The sequence below is a fragment of the Charadrius vociferus genome, unplaced genomic scaffold (assembly GCF_000708025.1).
Source record: "Charadrius vociferus isolate BGI_N301 unplaced genomic scaffold, ASM70802v2 scaffold385, whole genome shotgun sequence".
NCBI classification, from domain to species: domain Eukaryota; kingdom Metazoa; phylum Chordata; class Aves; order Charadriiformes; family Charadriidae; genus Charadrius; species Charadrius vociferus.
In genome coordinates this window covers 2,412,686-2,431,714 of record NW_009648925.1, presented here as the reverse complement: position 1 = coordinate 2,431,714, position 19,029 = coordinate 2,412,686, and the positions used below count along the sequence as shown (strand labels likewise).

Below are 19,029 nucleotides of genomic sequence, written 5' to 3'. Positions count from 1 at the left end.
AAGAGTTGCCTTGTCCTGGTTTCAGAAAGGTGAAAGCAGGGCACTTGTTCCTAAAGGGCAATTGAGAAATCTTCTAGCAACTTGTTTGCTTTGGTTTTAAAGACTTATTGACATTGGCACATCTTTGGTCTGTTGCTTTTTGGGGGAGTAAGGGAGGTTGCACCCATTTCTAAAGTGCTGGTCTGCACATGTGTATCCATAATTGCAGTTGGATACAGTTCAGCAGAATCTCCTTCTTGAATACAATGGAAATCTTTTTTAATTTTAAGCTTGCCTTGTATCTCCTTCTTGGGAGTTTCCTTCGGTTTGAACAATTTGTCATCTTTTGTCATTGTTCTTTCCAATTTCTTAGTTCTAGGGAAGGCAAGAAGTCTTCTGACAAATTGTTTTCAGGGGCAAAGGAGATAATTTTAAGGTGCTTCAAATAACCTTCAAAAGTTAATAAGTGGTCTAACTAACAGTAATGGCATTGGGGTCTGGAAACAGCTGAGAAACATTTATGGAAGCGCAACCTGACAAAGCGTTGGTGGCTGTCAGGTCTCCTGTAGTAATCTGCTTTTTGTGCTTATTTTCTTCCTGGCAATCCACAATGAAATCTGTGGGAGGAAGCTGAGAAATTCAGCACTTTGCATGAAATTCAGGCTTTCATCAAAAACTAGATAACTTTGCTGTCTTGCAATCTTTCATAAGGACAGATCGTGTGGTAGGAAATGAGAGAAGTGTGTAAGATTGTGAAAAATGCCCGTTGCAGGGCATATTCCTCTCTCTCGTGTGCAATAAAGTTTACACAACATCCATAGGTCACAAAACCTTTCATCAAGGCAGCTTGTATTGTCATGCTTAGGACTGCCAAGCGCTTCATGTGCGCTAGGAAATAGAAGAGGTGCTGGTGTGATCTCTCACCTCATTGTTTTCTTCCAGATGCATATTCAGTCTCTTCCAATGACAACGGGGGCAAGTCTGATTCAGTGGCCAACTTGCAACCTCAGCCATCCCTTAACTCCATCCAGAGTTCTCCTGGCCCCAAGCGCTCCACCAACACACTGAAAAAATGGTTGACTAGTCCTGTACGCCGGCTGAACAGCGGGAAGACCGAGAGCAACATCAAGAAACAAAAGAAGGTGCGAGATGGCAGGAAGAGCTTTGACCTCGGCTCACCAAAGACTGGAGATGAAACCACTCCTCAAGGAGACAGCGCAGATGAGGTGTGTGTTAGTGTTTGTTTCAGGAAAGACCATAGCTCTGATAGTCTCTTCTGTGGTGTGTGATTCACACCTGAGTAAACACTTGGGGTCTAGAGGGAGCAGCGAATCATATGTAAAATTGAATTGATTAAAGTTGTGTTGCAAACAGCATTGTCATCCAAAGAGCAATGGAATATATAGGTTACAGCATTTCAGAGCCTGCATGTATTACTGTCCTTTGACTAGATATTTTTAATAGCCTATTAGAAAGCTGCCAAGGATAGAAATGAAGTTATTCCTGAGCAGCTGTTATCACTTTTTGCTGAGGTTCGTATCACCTTTATCCTACCATGACAGTGTAATTCCATATTGAAAGAAAACACTCAGAGAAATAGGCATGTTTCTGTTAAATCTGCTACGTATTTGTAGCCACAGTTTCTCTGCAGGCATGTTCTTTGCCAGAATGGCTCTTTCCTGAGAAAGTGAGTAAGGAATTAGAAGCCAAAAATGGAGAAGATGCTAACCGACCGCAAATAGAGGAACACATTTTAAAAACTGTAGATTGAGCTGTTCTCATTTAAATTATAAAATACTTTTCCATCAGCACACAGACAGATGTAACTGCCTTAGATGTTTGGTGACCTATAAACTGTATTTCTGTAACTCTTGGAATGCACCAGGATTAACCTGAAAAACCTTACATCTTTATTGCTTTTCTTCCATGGTGCTTAGTTTTACCTGCAATTCTCTCCACCCAACGCAATATTGAGCCAGTATTACTATTAACAGACTCAAAGCCTAGTGTTAGGGCTCAGATATCTAAAATGATAAAAGAAACCCATCCCTTCTTCTAATTATATTTAACTTTTCTTCAGAAGAGCAAGAAGGGCTGGGGAGAAGATGAACCAGATGAAGAGTCTCACACACCTCTTCCTCCTCCTATGAAGATTTTTGACAATGATCCAACTCAAGATGAGATGGTAAGGCCTCCCCTACTGTACCAGTTTGCTGTTTAAGTGTGTTTCTCACATAGCCATCTCACAGTGGTTTCATAGTTGTCTTTTAGTATCCAGGGCCTAGACTTGTGGTTATGAGACACCTATGTGCAAATCATAATCTAAAACCTTTCACCAACTGGATTTACAAATAATGCTGGATAAGCAGTTCAGCCCTGTCATCCCATTTCATGACAAGTCGATCATGTGCTTGTGTTGTGTGTGGTCAGAAATTCCACTCAGGCTGATAACGCGTATTCTCCACGTCTATTTTAAAAGTGCCGTTGGCGTCTGGCAGTAGGAGCAGAAATTGTATTTGGTGGCAGCCTGGGCCTGAGGAGTAGGACAGGTGCTGGACTGTGCTTGAATCCACAAATATCACCTTTACCAAGAGTTAGATAGCTTGGGCTCTCCACTCAGGCTTGTGTGTGATTGGGGTCCAGGAATGATGTCAGTCTGTGCCCCACCATCCACCCTCCATTCTGAAGTGCTTTAAAACTTGTAGATGGAAAAGCCTACAAAGTGCTGTCATTTGGCATATGTGGCTGATCATCACTGAATGGTCCATCACCTCCAGTTAGTTCAGAAGCCCACAAGGTATCTGAAGTCCCTCTCAGGAGGGTGGAAAAGGCTTTGATCGGCCCATGTTTGTGCACCATGCTGGTGGTGGTAGTTCTCTGCTCTTAGCTAGGGTCCCTTGAATGTTAAATTAGAATTTGCTGTAGTAGATGGTGCAGTGGCTTGCAGAGTCCTTCAGTTGCTCTCTTGGACTTGGAGTGAGAATCTGTGAATATGGCTATGACAGTGGTTTGCATTCACAGTCAGTGCAGGTCCTTTCTGCACGTGTCCTCCCCCAGCCTTTCCTGGTGCTGTTGTCTCCCTTGTAGGAACCCATCCTCCTGTTTAGCTGTTTCCTGCTTTCCTGCTGGCATCTGTTTTTAGCGCTGCCACTTCTGTATCTCCATCCTCTGATTGTAATTACTGCATGCAAAGAAGCAAGGATAGGGGAGATTAATAAATTGTCAGAAAAAAAACCAACCCAGAATGTTCTTGGGGAAGGTTCAGGCAGGAGTTTGGGAATACAGAGAGAGAAGGGCGCAAATATGTCTGGGACTCAAGGAGCAGAATGATGGAGGAAAGGATTCAGGGGCTTGCTGCTAATCTGTCAGGAAATGTTATGACATCGTGGTGGCAGCAAGACCAGAAGGAAGCAGCTGGAGTCGTGGACTCTTGCCCTCTGAGTGCTGCATGTGCTGCTGGCTGTCTGGCGAGGGGCAGAGGCGAAAGGTCGGCGAAGCAGAGCTGTGGTGGATCCATGCCCAGCACAACAGCAGTTGCTTCTGGCTTGTTCTCCGTGGTGTTTAGCGAAATGTTTTGGGGTTAGTTTGGTTTTGGGGGGTTTGGGGGGCTTTCTTTTTAAGAAATACAAAACTGCTCTAGCTCGAGTCACTATTTTTGATTTTTAACTTGCCATGTGATTTCAGTGTTTCTTAAATACATTTCTGACAGCGCCGATGTTGTGGAACTAAGCTGTTTTCCGCTCCAGATGTCTAAGCTTTATAGAGCATTTTGGCATCCTGTTTCTTCACCCGCTCCTAAAAGAGAAGGTTAAATAGAGCACGATGCATCTGAAACCCTTTCTCTCTCTCTTTTTCTTCCCTTACTCACTTTTCATCACAGGGGAAAAAAAAATTAAGCTCACAAACATGGCTCCTGAATTCCCTGGCACTGGAGCACTGCGTTAGCAATGTTTGAGCCACGCTGGAGCCAAAAGCTCTTTAACAGTGTTAATTTGGGCACAGCTCCCTGCTCATGTCTTGCTACTGCTTACAGGCATGGGCTTAGGTTGGACCAGCAGCAGCATGGGGAAGTAGCAGTGGTAGGTGGGAGATGTCTGCATGGTGTGGGAGGTGTCACCTGTCCCTCAGACCATGTACAAAGCAGCAGTAATCGTCCCTCACTGCTCCTGGAGGCTCTTATAAAGACAAATTGCAAGATATCTTTGTATTAGAAATTCACAATTTACTTCTGGGACATAGAAATACCATTTTTTGATTTGCACCACGCAAACCAGTCTCTTGTCAATCACAGAAGAGTATTATTTTACCCTGAAAGTCTTGTAGGCAGCAAATGTTTCCATGCTCCCTTCAAAATCCTGCAGTTATTTACTTTTCAGAGATATTGAGCAATTTCAGTTAGAAAAAGTGGGACCAACAGCTGTTTAGTGCCTCCAAAAATTGGACTCCTCCTGCTAGAATGGTTATGTTTGACGATTATCATCTATGTATTTGTCCAATATCTCTTCAAAGTCCCTCTTTTCAGTCTTTTTTTTTTTTCCTAGACACGTCTGTCCGCATTGCAGGTGAAACAGGCTGTCTGAGCTTTTACATTTGTATGAGATTCCTGCATTACCAGCCTAATTCCTCAATTACCAGCATGATTACCTGTAGTTTTTGTTGCTGTTGTAATTAGAACTGTTGATTAGATGTATTATTTGTGAAAGATGAGACGACAAGTGGCAGGCTGTTCACGCTTCTGCTCTGTCACAAGACTTCTGGTTGGGATCTGTCTCCTTTGCCTTTTTTTTTCTCCTGCTGGTGCTGTGTCAGTCAACATGAGCAACCTCCCCAACGGGCCGCTTAAAAAGGTGGCCAGCTGCCTAATTCCTGCCATCACATTTCCATGTCTCACTCTCCAGCGCTATTTAATCTCAGATGCACGTTCGTTGGCACCTGCCCAGTGACTTCGCTGAAATAGGTGCTCTCCAGAAGACCTTTATTAAGCAGCTGAGAGATGAATAAGCTTTTTAATAATTTTAATGCAGAATTTATAAAAATTTACCCGTGCTTTAGTCCGTGTCAGCCAGCCAAAAAAAAGGTTATCAAAGGGCTTATAGTTTTAGTCAGTGCTTGCATTTTGTTCAGAAGAAATGTGTATACAGGTGAGCTAATAAATACCAATTCCCATAGCTATCACATGACTTTGGGTTTTCAAAGTGAGGTTTCGTAGGACAAAGACCAAGGGGTGAAGAGGCCCGTATCGAGCAAAAACCTTAAACTAAAACGGAATATTTCACATGGAGGCCAGTTTTCGCAGCGCCACGGGGGATGCTTGGGTAGCGCATTGCAGAGGTCTCAGTGTTTCTGGAGGTTTGTAACAGCCAGCAGCTATTAGCTGTGGCTACCTGAATGTGGAGACATCCAAAGACATTACATGATGTCAGGCACCTAAAATTGAATACCTTGTGACCAACAGACAGGCATAGAGAAGTGAGACTGAAAACATTCTAACTGACGTCGGTAGGGAAAAGTGGGCGTCTCCAAAGAGTGTTTCTGCCCTCCTGTGCCAGGTGCGTAGGATAGATGAGATCTGTAGGGGTATTTTCTCTCCGCTGATTGCAGAGAGGAGAGAGAAAAGATACACATTTTAAATGGCTGAAGTTGCATGAATGGGAGCTGTCATCTGACTTCCTTTGGAATTGCAGTTGATCTGTGGGGAAGAGAGGGGGAATGATGTGTTTCCCCCTGCCTCCCTCTCCTATTGCGTGTAACTCCATATGTATGTTGTACTTAACTGCATTTATTAAAAATGTATGTATAGGGGAGGTGGTAATTTCTTACATCTGCAGTAAGAAGATCAATTTTCTGGAGTCTGTAAGACCATAGATGTCCTCTGAAGGAGGAACCTACAGGCATTAAGAGTATTGCAGCCTGGTTGCAAATGAACTTCAGTTCTTTGACGCTTTCCCTGGGTCCCAGCCTTGGAACTTTCTGCAGGGAGATGTGCAGCCAGAAGTGGATGGCAATTCTGTGCTTGTCTGATGCAGCGACACTCACTCACCTGGCCATGCATGTGGTCCTCTAACCCTTCTGCTCCCCTTCCACGTTTGTTCTGTCTCAGAAGCTGCTTCACTGACCGCTGGTTTCCTACTCCCTTCTCATCCTGCTAACTTGCTTTTCCTTTGCAACCTGGTGTCTTGCAGTCCTCTTCTTTGCTAGCTGCTCGACAGAGCTCCTCCGATGTCCCAACTGCTGCGGATCTTGTCAGTGCAATAGAAAAGTTGGTCAAAAGTAAGCTGGTAAGTTTAGTGTTGTGAAAACTGTGTACACAACAGGCCTAATATGACTCTAGGGAAGGGCTTTAAAGTCTACCTCTTGTTTCTGGTTTCCTTGCTTTCCACCTTCATCTGCTATGCTTTTATTAACCCTATGTGCTCTACTTCTCAGTAGAGTGTCTAATATTTATGCTCCCCATGTGAGACAAATGCTACATCTCACATTGCCATGTAGACTCTGCGCTGCATAATGGAAAGACCCTTCTGGAGAGGGCTTTGCAGAGCATGAGCTACAGTACTGTACTCTTTCTGGGGTCTTGTTGGTATTCAAATATTTTACACAGTGGGATGGTTTGTTTGTTTTGTTTTGAAGCTTGTTCTGAGGCACAAGAGTTTTACTACACAACATACGAATTTGTTTGGTATTCTGGCTGTCCTGAAAAGACCCTCTAAAGAGTAGAACTGCTTGAAGTATCACAGCTGCGCTTTAACTTTACAAAGATTCACGTGTCTCTTTTAAGCTGCCTTGTCAAGTTTTTCTGAGCAGGAGTGGAATAAGCAATAAAAATGCTCTGGATTTAATTTGTTCAAAAATTTCAGTATCGTGCACTCTCCCTGTCTGGTCCTATGTCTGCTGGACAAGGAGTAAATCCTGTTTTGTATCTTGGCTTCTCTTATGTTTTCCCTGAAACAGTTCAGAATGGTAATATAAAAGCTAAACATTTCTCTACCTTTCCCCGGACCTCTAAAATTAGGAAATGCTTGCTTTGAGCAAGTTTAATTTAATTAACAATTTAGGAATAAAGCAGGGTTATGATACGCCTGCAAAGGTTCATTTCCTTACATATACCTGAAGGATGAAGAGAGTAAAGATTAAAAAAAGCCAGCCCCCAGTGATCATTTTAAATTACTGTAACACTGTGCAAGCAGCTTTATCTAGCCAATCGTTTCAGAGGGTTTTGGTATTTTCTCTGTTTGAGATGTTGGTACATGAAGATAGTCTGCATTCATGGAGTGCTTGATGAGGAGTAAGTGGTGAAGGAGCTCTTTGTGACATAGGAAACTGAGAAGGACATTCCCAGAAAATTTACTCAAAATAGGTTTATTCTATTGAGGGACTAACAAATTGAAAAGTATTTCATTAATCCAGTTAGGTGTATTTTGAGAGGATATTTTATTTTCTCTCCCCCACATGCAGGCTGTTAGGTCAATGCAATTACTTTCTAGGGATTTGGGGGAAACTTTAATTATTGTGGAATGTTACAATGTATCCATCTATTTCTGTTTCATTTTGTGTTTTACTTTACTACCAAGAATCCCCATTCAGTATTTGGCAGAGAAACACTGACAATGTGTAGCCTGAGACTGGTTCTGCTTGAGACATAAGGATATTTTCAGGTTGTTTTGAAATAATTTGGAAGAGTTTTCTCATCCTGTGCCTACTGGAACATCTTTTTCCACCTTCTAGCAAAAGAACATCATCTCCGTTTTAGCGCTTTTTTGGGAGGGGGTCTTATATCAACTTAAGATTAGTCTGGTTGTGTTTCACTAAGTCCTGAGGGAAAACATTGCTGAATACTCTGCTTGGTTTTAGACTGCAGTGTTGATTGCAGAATTGACTTGAAACAGAAGATAACACTGATGCTGAAGTTCAAGGATAATGTTTATTCTATCATTCTTTGGGGTTTTTTAGACCCTTGAAGGAGGATCGTACCGAGGAAGCTTAAAAGACGCCACTGGCTGCTTAAATGAAGGAATGACGCCTTCAACTCCCCCACGAAACCTTGAAGAGGAACAAAAAGCCAAAGCAATGAGAGGCAGGATGTAAGTTGTCTTGCTGGTTCTTCTTTCTGAAATATGCACCCAAGGAGGAATTATAGCTGCACTGAAAGAATACTTTGTAGTTAGTGAATGAGCATAGAACTGGGAGTAAAACTATCCTGCTTGCTTCTGTTTTTTCTTAAATTGTAAAAAGACTTTATAAGAGCACTTGCACACCCAGGAAGTTCATCATCACTCTTTAAAACATACAGCTTTTACCCCACATAGCAAATAACTGTTGCTGTAAAAGCCTCTGAACAGCTAGAGGAGTATTATTGCGATGTTTGCCCTGGTAATTCCTGCGTTGCCAGAGGTTAACTCAGCTCTCAAAGGGGGATACGTGGTTGACCTTGTTAGCTACCTTCAGGGAAGAGAAGAGAAAATCCCACTAGGATTTTTTGAATGAGAAAATATTTTTTGCCTTAGTTATTAGCAATGGAAGGGGAAGAATTCACATGCATGCCACTGAAGAGAAGTTTCATTTGGGAAACCCTCGTGTTCATGGAAAGAAATGGTGACAGCTCATGAAAATTGTTTTTTTAAATTATCTGTACACTCCATTAAATGTAACAAAAATAACACTTGTGCCTTCAAAGCTTCTCATGATTAAAGCATTTCTTATATGCATAGTTCAGCTCAAGGACAGAGAGAGCTGGAGAAATAGAATCAAGAATTATATGAAAGAGAGCTGAGATAGCTGTTTTCTTTATACTACTTCTTACACTAACAACAGTAACTGCAATGATCTAATCAAATGGTAGGTTGAGGGGAAAAGTAACGGTCCATACAGGTCTCATTAGTGTGATAAGGTGAAAGGTGGAAGAGCAGCCCGTTTGGGAAAGATGCTGAGGAGGGAAGGAAACCAAGTCAGGGGAGGACAAGGAGGTAGTTAAGAGCAGAAGAGGAAGCAGAGGCAAAGTGTCACAGGTCTGTGAAAGCCATCATTTGCTCCTGCAGTTTGTTGTAGGAAGCCAGAGAAGCCATACAGTGAGGGACTGGATCAACTCCCAGCAGCAGGCAGGGACATGACACTCCTGGATGTGTTTCTGAATGGGAGAAGTTTCTACTAGACAGCCGTCAGCCTTCCTGCAGGGAACATCTCTGCCCACGCCTGTCTCCTAAAAGCTCCTCAATATTTCAAGTTCTTGAGTTTCTCTGGTAGCAATTCATTAATGAGACAACTGGCAACTAACTGCAGGTTGTAGTTTTAGTGCAGAGATCTTTGCCACTCTAAGCATAGATACAGTAACGCTTCCTAGCGCGCAACGTTTTTGGCAGGGGGACTGGCAGCGTGTTACACATAATTGGTGGCTGCCTCCGTCCAGATTCCCTAAACGCCAGGATGTTTAGGAGCACCTGCTAGTGGCTTTCAGCACAAGACATCTGTCTCCTCTCCAGCTCCGTTGTGTCTGTGTTCTGTATCTCTGTGGCTCGCTGTGTTTAATTCCATAGCCATATGAGGCAGCTGAGCTCCCAGCTTGAGCTGTGACCCCCCGTTCCCCACAAAATAGCAGTTGAGTCCTTGCACAGGCATGGGCAGTAATTTCCTGTGTCTCTGGCAGCATGTGCATGCCAACAGTTAGCCCTGGTGTTAGGAAACCCCTATTCCACCAGGCTCGATTGCTGCATTTCTATGAGCAATAAGGTAACAGTCTCATCGAGTCGCATTGTTCAGTATAGATTTAATACGGAGTTACCAAGATATCCAGATATTCAGATGTATTCAGAAGTGAGGAGGCTCCATCCTTGTTCCAGTTTGTGCCGTTTTAAATACAGCTGTGAAGTCAATACCTGCTGGTGACAAGGGCAGGCACTTTCCAAGCAACTGCCTGCCCTTGCTTCATGTTACCACATGAGGAGATGAGTGAACTTGAATTTTTGGCAGCATGAATCTTAGAAACTTTAAATTTGGGAGTACCTGTAAGGTCCTGTGCAGGTATTCTTCAGAGAACTAACAGACATAGTCAAGGTTGATTTTTCTGCTTGCTAGGAAGAGGGGAGCTGGGGGGACGCTGGTGCTGAGTTGTGGAGGTGCAGATTCTGGTTCCTAATAGAGGTGTAAATTTGCAGGGTTGCCTGATAGACGCCAGGTCCCTGCACTGAGTTTTAACTCACACTTACCTGCCTGCATGTCCTGCAGCATAACGTGCTACAAGTACCTGCTGCTTCAATTTTAGAGCAGGATTTGGCCAGAGGGATCCTTGCAGTAACTCAAACCAGAGGAGAGGCAACGGGCAGGAGGGAGAGGTTCTCCCAATTCCCTCAGCAGCTCTCTGTGTTCGTGGGGAGCAATGCAGATGAGGTGGCGCGAGCTGAAAACTAACCTCCCAGCACGCCTTCCTGGGTGGAGGAGATGTGGCAAGCCTTTCGCAAGGGCACGGTAGGTCAGCCAGCGAGAGGGGACTGTACAGCATACGCTTGTTCAGGCCACACGCTGCTGCTTTGTAAAAGAGCAGCCTTTTGCCCCGTGCGTGTTTACTACCCAGGCACACAACTTGGCAGGGCGCTTCGGAGAGCACAAGCATCTGGCATCGCCGCTGCCAGCACTGCCTTCTGCCAAGGGGGCTGGATTTCACTCTCAAATGAACAAGAAGCTGTTTGACCTCCTCCTGCCACGTGTCTTAAGTATCTCCTCTGCTCCGTCTGAGCACGGGACACGTTGGGAGCGCAGCAGGAGCAGGATTTATTTTCTCAGTAACCTCTCGTAACTGCGTCTCTCCTTGCAAAGTCAATTTACTTTTTTTTTTTTTTTCTCTCCAGATATTTTCAACCAGACTTTTATCTTAGCACTGTTTGCCCTCAGCCCTATCATTTCAAGTGGGTCAGTCTGCTGATTGATGTGAATGGAATGATATTAGACATGAAAGCACTCCTCTATCTTGTTAGCCTTGTTACTGCCGTAGCAAGCTTGAGCGCAGATGGAGTTTATTTGTCATGTGCCAAATCTATGTATTGGCGTAACTGAGAGGCAAACTGTCTGCAGCAAGCTGTAACTTTTTAAAATTGTCCTCGAAAGAACATTATGCGATTAGTCAGTTTGACTTACAAAGGAGGGGCTTTTTTTAGCTTGCTGTTGTTTGCATGCATCAGGCCTTGATGACTCTCCTACCCAGGATTATTAGCTCTGAAACCAGCGTAAAACATTTGACACCCACACATAGATTACCTAGTCTGAAAGATTAAGCTCTTGGTTATGACAGGAGAGATTTTTTTTTCCATGTATTTGAAACATCCAAATTAAAACTTCATTGCTGAATCTTGGCTAAAGCCAGAGGGACTGGGGCAAGACATCCTCTCCCGCTTGTTGCAAAATGGGTCAGGACCCATCTCCATAGCTATCGGGGGGCTGCATGGGGGATGGAGGAGAGGAGAGCAGGCAGGGGTAGTTCAAAGTACAGGCAGATGGTTGTGCTGCTGCTCTTGTATCATCTTGGGATGTAGGGGGGCAAAAGGGATGGGAGGAAAGAGTGGTTAACTGAAAATTGAATTGAAAATACCCTGACCTGAAATGTGACAGTTTTGTCATTTACATCCCACTGAGCTATATGTGAGTGAAGAGTGAGTCGTGTTACATGACCTGGATAACGGTGGGGTTTTATGGAGAGGTAATATGTGGTAAGAGGAGCAAACGGTAACATCAAGGAATATGGTCAAATACGTCTGTGTTCTGTTTTAATTTAGGTTTGTCTTAAATGAGCTGGTACAGACTGAAAAAGACTACGTCAAAGACTTGGGAACTGTTGTGGAGGTGAGCTGAAGCAAACACTGCTATGCAAAATGTTTTCCCACTAAAAAGCGCCATGCTGACAAGTGACAACAACAAAAAATACAGCATGAGAAACAAACTGCTTTATTTTGCACTCTGCTTCCATGGTCCCCTTCTCATGTTGACAGAAACAAGAAGAAATGCCTTTGGAAACTATTTTTGTTTCCATCTAACAAATGTTGTATTTTAGGTTTCAACTCCAGTGTGCAAAGGTTTTTCTTGGCTACCCTGCTTGTGACAAACTTTTTGCTGTAATACAGCCTTGAGGGCAGTGGTGGAGGATAACCTGTGCTCCTACCACTTATTTCATGCTTTTCTTGCTGTCATACTGAGTAACAGTAACACATGCTTTACTTGAGTTTGCACCTTCACTGAAGTCCTGTGTCTGAGCACCTTTCCAGCAGCTGGGTTTGGATCTGTGCTGAGGTGCCTGTGTGGTCCGTGGATTATTGTTTTGCGAAAAAACACTTGAGACAAAATAGCGTTTTGGGTTTCTTCTGTTAAAAAACAGTCATAGTGTTTTAAGCTTCATCTTGTAAAGACCTGGCAGATCGCTAGGGATCACCTGTCAGAGCCAGCTTACATGCAGGGGACAGTTTTTTTTCCCAGCAAGGACTCAGAACTGGAGGCACGTGATTGAACTGGGCTTTTGGCAATGCTTTTGGCATTCACTAGTCCAAGAAGAATCATCAGCCCATGTAACAGTGATTTTCAATAGCTTCCAAACTTGAGGATCTTTATGTTATCTTCTGTTTACACCACGCACCACTGGCAAAGCTGACAGGGCTGCAGTGGTCCAAAAGCTTACAAAGAAACCCTCAGGAGATGTGAGAAATCCTATTCATGTGACTCTTTAAACTTACTGCTTGGCTTTGTGCTCCCACAAATTCTGGTGGTGATGAATGAAAGAACTCTGTGGAGAGTCTGGCTTCTTCCTCTTACCAAAGAAGCCAAGAGCTTGATAAACTACTTTTGTTTAACTTTTATCTTCTAATTGCACTTGTCACTTCAATAACATCTATTAATGGTTTGTATAAGTATGGCAGATATTCAGAATAAATCCTTTAAAGTTTTCTTTTAAGCAAACTGTGCAATTTAAAATATCTAGACGGGTTTCTGGTTCAAAATTGTACAAAAGGTATTTTAAGCCTTTTCAACATAAAAAGTCCTGACATTAAACTTTTGCTTCTTTGAAAAAAAAGAGTGCAATTATTCTCCCCTTTCAAATGAACACTTTGCTAATTGCTGATCATTAATCCTAAAGGGCTTCATGAAGAGGATAGAAGAAAAAGGAGTATCTGAAGATATGAAAGGGAAAGACAAGATAGTATTTGGCAATATTCACCAGATCTATGACTGGCACAAAGAGTAAGTTTTTGGTTTAGTTCCTTTTTAAGCACCTTTCTAACCGCTTGTCCATAAAGGATTGGGGTATATAGTGTCTGTATGTCTAAGCTGCTTTTAATTGAACATCAGCAGGTCATTCAGGGCTGAACTTCCAAAGGACGTTGCCTCACTTTAAATGGTCTCTGTTGGTTTGTAAGTGCTGCTTAGTAACTTCACAAATCATCGCTACCTTGAACCCTGAGAACATGTTCTAATTCATGTGCTTTTAGCCACAGTTTCACAATACACAAGATCCCGATAGAGGGCTTTGTCTACCCAATCAAAAATGGCACAACTGCATGACGCAAAGCATCGGTCCTACATAAACTCCTTTTTCCCAGTGAAAAAACTTCCATGGGCTATAGCTTTGCACTGCCTGGCTTCATGGGAGTGTGTTTGTCCTGCCATCTGTCACGGATACAGCTGTATGCTGGCTCAAACACCATGCCAGGGTGCTGGTCAGTGTGAGAGAAATGTTGTTGCACACGAGAGAGTCTGCTCTGTGTCAGCGCTGCGCTGCCAACGGCTCTGCCATTCCTTGCTGGGGAGTCACAACAAGAGGTTCCGTGGGAGATATGATTGCCCAGCTCCTGAGCTACTGCTCATGAGCAGCCCCAACGTGGCTCCCAGAGAGGTGCTGCTTGTGGGTTACTTGCAGGAAAGCTACTGAGGCTGCCGTAATTGTGTCTCCGTAGGCTCAATCCATCCCGATAATGAGCAGTAGTAATGCTGGAAAGTCATGCTTTCCTTCCTGTGTCTTGTGGTTCTCAGCAACATGAACATCTTCACATGAAGCTGACAGGATCATGAAGGCTGACCGTGCCAGTACTATTTGGCTAATAGGGTGATGAAAATACTTTCAAGATACTTCTCACGTAAAAGCTGTGACAAGCTTTGGCCTTGTTGATGCTTTTGACTCTGAGTTAGGAACTCTGCTCTATGACAATCTTACTCTGTCCTTATACAAGCAGCTTTTGAAAAGCTGCTGGAAACACGAGGCTTATTTCAAACCCTGGGCCATTGCCACTGTAACTCTATGAACAGCAATGTCTTGCTTATGGACAATATCGTCATCATTTCAACTTTGCCACCGGAAAATACTCTACAGCTCTGGCTAAGTAGAACTTGAGCATGCACATGTAGTCTTGAGCAATGGACACCAGACTGGATCTTTCTTCCACTCTGGAAGTTTCCCTCACCCAGGAAACATGGTGTCCTTCCCATCATGTGTCCCACAGGTGCTTATCTCATGGCTTGGGCCTGTTCTTATGTTCTGACAGACGCCTGTGTGAGCACAAAAAAAATAAAATGTCAGAAAAATCTTCACTGTGTATTACCTTGACACCAGAAATGAAGTGTTTTTACCAGTGCCTGTGTGATGATAGAGTTTTCTGTAACACGGGGGGGGATTCCCTATTTTTAGTTCTGCATAGCTGGGTCAAGAAGTCTGTTTAAATGCAGATGAATTTAACATTTACAGAGGATTGAGCAGCTGTATCTCATGGTGGCGATAGGGATGTTTAGTTGGGACAGCTGTCCAATGTGCATCTTTTTGTGAGGTTCTGGGATTTCTTGGGACCAGACCATTCCAGGCATGTCTTCTCACCAAATGTGGCTACTGTAGCAAATCCATGGAGGCATTTGAGACGGAAATCCTGCAGTGAAAAAGAGGAAGATCATGGAAAGGGAGATTGTCAGGATTTGCCTACCAGATAGAAAAACCTACCAGTATTTCTAAAGTTTAGTTTAGTGGCTTTTACCTCACTTAAAGCATCCCAGTATATTCTTGGTAAAGGCATTCAAGCTCGAACAAATGACCTCCCAAAAGCTGCAGGTCAACATAGAGACACTGTTTACGAATTACTATTACTATTGTGAATTATGGTATATTACTAAGAGTAATATACTGAAAAACAGCGAAAAAACGAACATACCGAAACTCCACCAGCAAAACTATGTTGATTTGTTTATTCAAGTGGAAGCTTTTGCATCTCTTTCACATTGACCAGTACTCCAACTCTGCTCATGCAACTGACAACTCCTGGTAAAGCTTCAGTTGAGTTTTCACAAGTGTTACATGGAAAAGTTCTACTTTGGGAGTTCTCAGTGAAGGAAAGCAACTCTTGCAGTTAGATAGTAATTGGCACTTTTTAAAAATTGAAACCACTGGAATAGTAAAGAAGAGCAGATAGTTTGCAAGACAAGACCTCCATATTCCACAGCTCTCATCTAATGTTTTAGAAATGCCACCATTAAGGGCTGAAGCTGAGCTTACCTTTCCATTTTTTTATTGAATACTATAGCTAAAATTGCACCGATATATCTGAAGGATGACTAGTTTGCTGCTGGGATGACCTAAAGAAATATTCTGAAATGTTGATATCCTTTCTTTCAGCTTTTTCCTGGCTGAACTGGAGAAATGTCTTCAAGAACCTGACCGTTTAGCACAGCTCTTTATTAAGCATGTAAGTTTTATTTTGTTACCTATCTGTAGTATAATTGTCATTTAGGGTGTGATGACTCCTTTCGGAAAACATCTACTTGTGTCAACTTGACACTTTTACATTTCTAAACTTAATTTAAATGTGAAGTAGCCTTATAGTTATGCATCTTCAGTGAGCAGCTAGATTGAACTAAAGCATTAATCATTGCCTTCTTCAGACTTCTTATTTTGGGGGTTAAATTGGTGTGGGCAAGGACATCTGCCAAAATATAATTGTGGCAGGTACTTGCCAACTGCTACAATTGACATGCGGGACAGACCGGTAGCCAATATCTCACCAGGCTGCTGTGCGTCTTGCTTTCGCAGGAGCGGCGGTTACACATGTATGTGGTATATTGCCAAAACAAGCCACGGTCTGAATATATAGTCGCTGAGTATGAGGCATACTTCGAGGTAAGCATGGCTCATTATACATTACTGGTACATATGGCTGTGAGTCCTAGTCAAATAGTCCTGTGGGGTCTGTGACCTGTGGGGTTTGTCTAAAAGAAATTCTAGATGATTTTGATACTGCATACGCTGCTACAGGGGAAAAAATTATTTCATTTATTTCAAATTCTCGCGTTGTTAATTTCTAATAAGTATTTAATACAGTACTAACTGTCTGTGGCCCTCAGAGTGCCACAACTGCATTGATTTCTGTCCAAAATAAAATAAGACTTTATAATCTGTAGTCTACAAGCAGGGGAGGAGGTAAAAGTCATTGGAGGTGGGTGGTACCTCTTGTAAATTCCCAATAACTTTGTCTGTTTCAAGAAATCTTGGGGACTAGACACATTTAGATATTAATGTGAAAGAAGCTCAGTTAACAAGGGAAAGATGTTTCATTTCACCCAAGGGTATGAGGCATGCTCTGCAGGACTTGTTTGTGAGCTAATCCCTGCTGCAGTGGAAAGAACGGTCTCCAGACCTTGCAGTCCTGCTCAGTCAGCTCAAAGGGGGAAGGGATCCTGTGCTTTCCAATGCCTTCCAGCTCGGTCATGACTTTTACCCAGTCCTTGCCTAAATAGGATATGCCAGATTTTTAAATCCTCTAAAATTCCCTCTTGCAAACAAAAGATTAAGAACAGACCAACTTTCTGTGGAAATAAGCCTCTGCTGAGACATTTTATCGTGTTCTCTGTCTTACTCTGTGATTGTTTGCAATTGTTTTTAATCCTCGATTTTTAGGAGGTTCAACAGGAAATAAGCCAACGGCTAACCATCAGTGACTTTCTGATCAAACCCATTCAAAGAATAACTAAATATCAGCTTCTTCTCAAGGTAAGTGGAAAGATGCAGTTTGGACTAAACTATGGTCTACATCTTGCATTAGATGCTGTTCTTTTCAATCAGCCTTAGTTTTAACTGAGGAATAATTTCAGCAAATTAAGAGGAAAGAGGAGTCTGCTTATACATGGGCATACAATGACAGAGTCCCATGGAAAATGTCCAGAGGGCAGAAGGGCCACATCTGTGGGAACAGTTTGCAATCGGTGATAATCAAAAGGGGTTTTTTAAATTTCCTATTGGAATTTTTTTATAGAAGAGTAAACTTCAAATAGGAATTTTCTTCTTTTGGAGTTTCAGAACAAACTCTCATTTGATTTTTTAAAATTGCAATAGACACACAGGAGTGCTAATAAAGCCTGTCCTTGGTGCCGAATGGTTATGATTCTAACAAACACCGTACCCTCCATTTCTGAATATCTGTCTTCAAATTCACTTGAGAAACCCATTTCCAGAGTATTCTGATGTCTGCAAATTTGGGGAGCCCACCACAACTTTTTTTTTCCCAAGGATTCCGACCACTCTGGTTTCTGCTGACTTTATCCACAATGCCAATTACTCAGCATTTCTGAAAATTCATCCCTAGGGTCTCACGCTAATATCTAAAATTAGGCATGTCTGAACCATACCCTGTAATCTCCAGCAGCACCGGGGCTCTGAGCTGGTTTCTTCTCTTTTTTTGAACTAGTCTGAAGCAGGCTGCCATCAGCCCACAGTTTGATAATTGCACACTTGCAAAGACACCATGGCATGTTCCCTGAAATACCAAAAGGAAAAGAAAAATCTTCAAGTGTGTGTGGTCTTGTGGCTTAAGACAGGGATCAAGTAAGCATTCCCAAGGGCTAATGGCAGCTTTGTCTTTTTTCTGTGATGTTTTCAGCAACCATCCGCACCCCTTTTCCCTACCTATAAAGTGGTTATAATGTTCAGCAACCTCTGAAGATGAATTTATTAATATTAGCAAGTTTCTTCTCAGAAAATCACAAGCTGGATACACTTTTTCTTTTTCAAAATGGCATCTTTTGTTTTCTCTTTCTCAAGTGCCTTAATGCAAACCTTTCTGCTTTCTCCAGGACTTCCTGAAGTACAGTGAAAAAGCTGGTCTGGAGTGCTCTGATATAGAGGTACGTTTTCATGTCCTGGACAATAATGCTACATTATCTAATGGCACTTTATGTGGAGGAATGAAAACCCCAGTATTCCTTTGACAATAGCTGAAGACCCCGCTGGTATTCTAAATGTGGTATTTCTCTTAGCTGAAGTCCAAAGTAAAAGATGAAGAAACAGTCCTGCACTGTAGGTGCACCGTCCTCTTTTAGGCATTACCATACATCTTCAGTGCAGGAGGGCCTCACCATGAATAACTGCTAGCAGTGACTGCACTATTGAAGTCCATTATTTGACACTTTGCTTTTAGGAACCCTCTGATTCTCTTGTAATAATACAACATCCTTTTTCCTTAACAGAAAGCAGTTGAATTAATGTGCCTTGTACCGAAACGTTGCAATGATATGATGAACCTGGGTCGCCTCCAAGGCTTTGAGGTATGCGTTTGCATTCTGCTTATACCAACAACTAGACAAGGAAAAGTATTTTCTCTTCCTATGATTGTCTCGATAATCTGCCCTACTCCAGGCTGTTTATCTAGTGCTTGTTCTTCTCCAGTGATGAGCTGCGTGCTTTAGTGAGGTTTCAAAGGTGGGGGTGATACACCCCGCACTCTAAACTTGTGGCAATCTGTCTATTGTTTCTTCAAAATGTGAGGTCTATAACAGCTACTACAAGCTTGAATTAGACTTGTTATATCTATTGCCAGAGCAAAACAGGTGGTGAACCAGACTGCTCTGCCTGTTAGTAAGGTCACCTGGCATTAACACGTTAACAGCTCTTTGAGTTTGGCAACATCCAGGAGGGGACTTGTGAGTTATAACCCCACAGGTTCCAGCTTGTGGTTTGTAACTAAGCCAGTGTAGACTTTGGCAGTCCTAGTGAGATGTCTTATCTTCAAAATGAAGTCAAGTTTGTCTTGCCATCTTGTGCATCATAGCATT

General features: G+C 42.7%; 1 protein-coding gene across 1 annotated transcript in view; it reads left to right on the top strand.

Annotated features, from left to right (window-relative positions):
• The window catches only part of KALRN (kalirin, RhoGEF kinase), a 359,509-nt gene that overhangs the window by 301,437 nt on the left and 39,043 nt on the right, over window positions 1–19,029 (top strand). Inside the window, exons 35-45 of the mRNA XM_009887315.1 lie at window positions 922–1,205; window positions 2,060–2,164; window positions 6,162–6,257; window positions 7,927–8,057; window positions 11,736–11,802; window positions 13,085–13,188; window positions 15,602–15,671; window positions 16,016–16,102; window positions 16,880–16,972; window positions 18,052–18,102; window positions 18,445–18,522. Of these exons, the coding sequence (XP_009885617.1) occupies window positions 922–1,205; window positions 2,060–2,164; window positions 6,162–6,257; window positions 7,927–8,057; window positions 11,736–11,802; window positions 13,085–13,188; window positions 15,602–15,671; window positions 16,016–16,102; window positions 16,880–16,972; window positions 18,052–18,102; window positions 18,445–18,522 (1,166 nt within the window). The remainder of the gene's footprint in view (window positions 1–921; window positions 1,206–2,059; window positions 2,165–6,161; window positions 6,258–7,926; window positions 8,058–11,735; window positions 11,803–13,084; window positions 13,189–15,601; window positions 15,672–16,015; window positions 16,103–16,879; window positions 16,973–18,051; window positions 18,103–18,444; window positions 18,523–19,029) is intronic.